At 40.2% G+C, this 6,000-nt stretch overlaps 1 protein-coding gene and 2 non-coding genes across 4 annotated transcripts; all 3 read left to right on the top strand.

Annotated features, from left to right (window-relative positions):
• Positions 1-47: 47 nt before the first annotated feature.
• RPS3A (ribosomal protein S3A) lies at positions 48-4,430 on the top strand. 2 transcript variants are annotated; one of them, XM_003984944.4, is made up of 6 exons: positions 48-204; positions 1,021-1,124; positions 1,501-1,688; positions 3,195-3,403; positions 3,980-4,089; positions 4,258-4,430. In XM_003984944.4, exons 1-6 carry the CDS (start codon positions 143-145, stop codon positions 4,377-4,379), a joined length of 795 nt encoding a protein of 264 aa, XP_003984993.1. In that variant the 5' UTR covers positions 48-142; the 3' UTR covers positions 4,380-4,430. The 2 variants fall into 2 exon arrangements, with proteins under 2 accessions (XP_003984993.1, XP_044911715.1); XM_045055780.1 differs by lacking the exon at positions 48-204 and adding an exon at positions 798-841.
• On the top strand, positions 2,372-2,448 carry LOC111560342. The gene has a single exon (XR_002742087.2). It is a non-coding gene; the product is annotated as a small nucleolar RNA SNORD73 (small nucleolar RNA).
• On the top strand, positions 3,700-3,773 carry LOC111560343. Its single transcript, XR_002742088.1, has one exon. It is a non-coding gene; the product is annotated as a small nucleolar RNA SNORD73 (small nucleolar RNA).
• Positions 4,431-6,000: the final 1,570 nt, after the last annotated feature.

The raw sequence follows: 6,000 nt of genomic DNA, 5'->3' as shown, positions 1-6,000 counted from the left end.
GAGTTCCTCTTTCTGTTGTCGCGATACTCTAGGGGCCGGAAAAACGCAATATCGAAGGTCACGTAGATGGCACGCCTAGCCCCGTACGCCTAAGTTCTCGCGCGAGTTACACTTCCGCCCTTTTGGCTCCCTGAGCAGCGCCATGGCGGTAGGCAAGAACAAGCGCCTTACGAAAGGCGGCAAAAAGGGAGCCAAGAAGAAAGTGTAAGTGGCTTCTGTTTTGGCCCCCAGCTTTTTGGCGTTCTTCTGGTGTCGGCGGGCGGGTTCTGGATGGCGGCGTGTGCCGGATGGCGAGGATGCCAGTTGGATTGCGCGCCGTGCCTGGTTGGGAACCTTCGCACGGTGGCCTTGTGGATCTGGGTTTTCTGTGTCGCCGCGGGCAGGTTCCTTTCCTTTAGCCTTGGTGGTCTTGTGCGCACTCCTGTGAGCCAAATTGGCGTCGCTACTCGGGACTGGCGTGTTCGGTATTGCGTGCTCCCTGGCTTTGTAAACTCCACGGGAAAGCGATGCTACTTATATGAGTTGAGGAAGTCATTCTCGTTTGCCCAGGACCGCGCGCCCCTTCCTCTCTTTGGGGCAGGTGGGACCTTGGAGTTCCTAAGAGCTCTCGTGAGTCCCTGAAGATTCTGAGTTACCAGTAGGAGTTTTCATGCACCAGTGAAGTTCAGGAGACGTGCATGTTATTCAGAGGCAGTGTTTCAAGAGACCTGCATGTTATTCTGAAGCAGTGCTGCTTATGTAGTGGAAAAACCGATGGTGGGGAGTGTGTATGTTTATGGCATAGCTTTTTCAAGGTGTCCGGTGTGTGTACAATGAAGCAGACATCGTGGGGAAGAGATAGGTTTGTATGTGCGCCCCTCACCTCACTGAGAACTAGAGTCTTACATACTCCAGTTGCTTACGTGCTAGTTATTAGCCTTTTACAATCCTTAGAATGAGGAATCGGTTTAAAAATAAAAACTTAGTAAGAATTAACGTGATTTACGGTAAGACTTAATGTAAATGTTTTTTAAATTACAGGGTTGATCCATTTTCAAAGAAAGATTGGTATGATGTAAAGGCACCAGCAATGTTTAATATAAGAAATATTGGAAAAACACTAGTCACGAGAACTCAAGGAACCAGTGAGTATTTTATGCTCGTTTTGTATTTTTCTTTACTTAAGGTCTGCTGGTGGTCCTGTGGTGGGAGAACTTAAGGAAATGTCAGTTCTTGGTTGCAGCTTTGGCCACTGTTGGTGCTTGTGTTTGGTGCGACACTTGTAGAAGAAAGGTGGTGCTTTTAGAATCATTAAGAAAACGTGCCTGGGTAGTTTGAGCTTCTAATGAGCATAGTCAGGTCATTGGTGTTCAAATGGATTTGGTTAACAAAAGTTAGGGTTTTTGTAACGTACCATAAATTTTCTGATTTCTCAGTTCAATTTTATGCATGAACATTTCTTCGTTGGCTTGACTTTATGTGGTTCCTAACGTTAATGATACGACAATTTTTGTTTTATAGAAATCGCATCTGATGGCCTTAAGGGTCGTGTGTTTGAAGTAAGCCTGGCTGATTTGCAGAATGATGAAGTTGCATTTAGGAAATTCAAGCTAATTACTGAAGATGTTCAGGGCAAAAACTGCCTGACTAATTTCCATGGCATGGATCTTACCCGGGACAAAATGTGCTCCATGGTCAAAAAATGGCAGGTGAGAACAAAAATTCCTCAGAGTGCTTGGTGCTGTGGTATGCGTGGCCAAGGATGTGATGTTATAATGACTATGAAATTGAAGTAAGTTTCATTTTAAATTCTTGATGTTTTCTTGTCTTTACTGAGTTCTGACTCTGGAAGTGGCACTCCTGAATTTGAGCAAAGCTGTGAGCAAGCCATCTTCTTGTTTAAATGGAGTTCAAGATTTATTCTCAAGGTTTAGTACTGGGTTATCAGAGTTAGTTTTTCTGCTGCGTGGATTGTTGGTTGGGGTATGTCTAGGTGCAGGTTTTCAATTTTGTCTGTCTTTGGCATATCTTTGAAACTCAAAATCTAGTGAATTTTATAGTGAAAAGGTTCATTGGTGCATTTGTTTCTCTTGTAATGTAGCATGATAAGAGTGGCAGAGCCTCTGGTGTGAGGTTGGAGTCTTTGCTCCATTTCCCAGCTGTGTTGTCTTTGGCAAGCAACTTAAAGCTTTGCCAAACCTTGATTTCTTTATCTAAAATGTAGGTAAGAGTATCACTTCTTGGAGTTAAGGTGAAATAAAAGCCACTGAAACATGCTTAAGCAAAGAGCTTGACACAAACCATCTGGTCAGTATTGTTATTACAGGAAATAACTACGTTGGTTCAGATGTGTCTGGCTAACCATTCAGTTTTGGGACATTTTGTTTATGGGAATGAATGATGACAAAATGTTTTGGTCCCAAATGATACTGATACACTGATTATACTGTTAGGTTTATTTCTGACATTCCCCAAGGATTTTATGGTTGAATTTCTGGAGATAGTTTAAGGTATTTTTGCTAGAAGTGTATTATTAAACTAATTTACAAATTGCAAGGAGGTAATTCAATTTTTGTTGCTACCTAAGGTAGTTTTCGTTTTTTAACTTTGTGGAGTGATATGAATAGTTAACGGATTTTTAATTACATTTTAGTTGTGAAATTGAATATCTAATCCTCAGCATGGCTCTAGTTTGGGACAGGAAGGACATTTAAAAATACAGATATTTAGTGTTAATATTTAACCTATTCAAACACATTTTTTTAAAAAGGAGGAGTAAGTGTAGATGTCCATATTGTAGAGTGTCTTCAAACCTATTTTCTCATCTTTCTCATCTATTTTCTCATCTTTCTCATCTTCTCATCTTGTTCCACTGGGTGGGAAGGGCTGATGGGTGGGAAGGGTAGGCTGTTAAAAGGCTGGCATTGCATACATAAAAGGTATGGGAGTGCTGGGTGCTGTTGAGATGGGGATAGAAGTGTTACATGGGGATGAGAAGGAGAGTTGGGAGGACTTAGTATTTAATTAGATACGAAGGATAGTAACATTTGGAGTAACTGTTAGTAAGTTTACTTCAGGGAAGTTAATTCCGTAAATTAGGCATGTAGTTTATGTTATACTTCATATTATAAAATAAGTACTTGATCCTCTAGTTTTTTTGTATTAGAAATTGAGGGCTTTAAATTGAACTTGGTACAATATCTTTTTTTCTCTAGACCATGATTGAAGCTCACGTTGATGTCAAAACTACCGATGGGTATTTGCTTCGTCTCTTTTGTGTCGGTTTTACTAAAAAACGCAACAATCAGATTCGGAAGACCTCTTATGCTCAGCACCAACAGGTCCGCCAAATTCGGAAAAAGATGATGGAAATCATGACCCGAGAGGTGCAGACAAATGACTTGAAAGAAGTTGTCAATAAATTGTAAGTGTTTCTTTTCATTATACAACATAACCCTGAATCTCTGGTTATCCCTCAGATGAAGGAAAGCATATGAGACTAGGTAGAGTCAAACCTGTGTTTTAATCCTGTCTGTGAAACTGTCTAGCTAAATCCCTTGAAATGAAATCTAAGTGCTAAGTAAATGTGATTTGGTTTCTTCATCCTTATGGATCAAGCAGTCTCATGGCAGATGGTGAGACTTGAAGCAAAAGAAATGCCGTTGCCTTAATTAGAAAATAAACTGAATAGACAAAACTTTGCAGTCAATGATGTATGGGAATAGATGATGACAAAATGTTTCGGTCCCAGATGATGTTCACTGATAAAACTGTTAAAACATTTTTCTGATGTTCCCATGCAGTTGGCTAAGAGGGTGGAACAAAAAAAGCAGAAGGCTCAAATACTAACTTTGCATTTAAATAGCTGTATAATTTGGATCATTTAAAGTCCACCTGTAAACGGGCAATAATAGACTCTTACAAGAGGATTTAAGTGGATTAAATGAGGTGGGTATAATAATGTATAGGTTTATTCTTTTCTGTCATTACTGTTTTGCAGGATTCCAGACAGCATCGGAAAAGACATAGAGAAGGCTTGTCAGTCTATTTATCCACTTCATGATGTCTTCGTTAGAAAAGTAAAAATGCTGAAGAAGCCCAAGTTTGAATGTAAGTGAAAATACGTAAAGAAAGAAATTGTGTGAACAGAGTACATTGGTGTCTTGTTTTTTGAGGCCAGATGATGGCTCCCCCCCCCCCCCCATTGTGGTTCTATAGTTTTGAGGACTATTGTTTTAAGACAGTGGTATGCTATAACATTTTCTTTCTTTCTTTTAGTGGGAAAGCTCATGGAGCTTCATGGTGAAGGTAGCAGTTCTGGAAAAGCTACTGGGGATGAGACCGGTGCTAAAGTTGAGCGAGCTGATGGATATGAGCCACCAGTCCAAGAATCTGTTTAAAATTCAGACATTTAATGGTGACAAATAAAAAATCTTATTTGTGATGTTTAATTTCTGATCATTATTTTTGAGTAATATACACTTGGTGAATCAGATGTTTTGAACTGATAGTGATGTGAACTCTTCTGAAGCGTTCATGGATTTTATCTATTGCTCTTAGTTACTAAATAGCTGTGAAAGGGTAGTCATCTATTTCAAGCTGTAGTGATCTGGATGGTAGTGCTATGGATGGTTAATGAAATCTTTTTTCTGTATGGCCTGTGTTTTTAAATGGTTCTTGAACCATCTAAAAGGCTTGTTAAAATATGGTAGGGCCCTGCCCCCAGAATTTCTTATTCAGTAGTTGTAGGATGAGACCTGAAAACTTGCTTTTTCTAAATGTTTTTTTTTATTTTAGAGCATACATGCAAGCAGGGGAGAGGGGCAGAGAGAGAATCCCAAGCAGGCACTATGCTCAGCCCAGAGCCTGATGGTGGTGCTTGATCCCAGGACCCTGGGATCATGACCCGAGCTAAAGTCCACTTGGGCACTCTACCAATTGAGCCACCCAGGTGTCCCTGAAAACTTGTATTTTAAACAAGTTTTCAGGTGATGGCTGGGGACCACACTTGGAGAACCACTCTGCTACACTGAGCAATGAGAAGAGCCTGTTAATTTTGTTTAGTTTTTTTTTTTTTTATGCAAGTGCTCATTTCCCAATAGTAAAATAGCACACTGTTCACCTTTACTACGAAGTTGAATTTGACTAGAGAAATTGGTTATTGATCACCTGTGAATCAGTGGGCATTTGATGCTGTCCACTATCCAGTATTTAGTCATTTACCCATTCTGTTCTAGTCCTTTTCACCTCCCAACTTTTCATTCTTGATCAGCTCAAGACCTTAAAATCCTGAAGAATGTTTAAACTGGGTGAGAAGAGAATTTCACAAATTCCCGTTACTTCCACCCTACCGTCTATGTATATATAAACAGGTTTTTGCCTTCTTGTCTAATCAAGCTCATAGCTGTAGCTGTTTTCATGTTTCTCAATGTTTGCTTAACCAATCCCTTCCATCAGCATACATACTGAAGTTTGCCCTTCCAGATAACACCCTACTCCCTTATAGCAAAGCTCAGAGAACTTAACCATATATATTTTTGGGAGTGATAAGCAGTTTGATGTTTAACCACATTCTTTGTAACACTACTTTTTTTATTTTTTAAAAAATGAGAGTGTGCGTGTATGAGTGGGGGAGAAGGAGAGAATCCCAAGGCTTTCAGTGCAGGGCATGACACAGGGCTCAATCCCAGGAACCAAAGAGATCATGACCTGTGCTGGAATCAAAAGTCCGGGTGCTTAACCAACAGCCACCCAGGTGTCCCCCTCTAATTTTGCTTGTGAATAATGCAATTGGACACCCCCAAAAGCTGTTGCTGTCAAGATTACCAGTGACTTTTAGTCCAAATGGTCCATTCATGACCCACATTTTATTTGCTTTTAGTGACATTTGACAGTTGATTTTCTTCCAGAATCTTACCTCAGATTTCCTATGTTAGTGGCTACTCTTACTAGTTCATCAGACTTCAGAGGAGGTCTAAGGCTTGGTCCTTGGACATTTAGCCATACTCTCCCTAGTATTCA

Source organism: Felis catus, chromosome B1, assembly GCF_018350175.1.
Source record: "Felis catus isolate Fca126 chromosome B1, F.catus_Fca126_mat1.0, whole genome shotgun sequence".
In the NCBI taxonomy this organism is placed as follows: domain Eukaryota; kingdom Metazoa; phylum Chordata; class Mammalia; order Carnivora; family Felidae; genus Felis; species Felis catus.
This window is presented reverse-complemented; position numbering and strand designations above follow the sequence as displayed.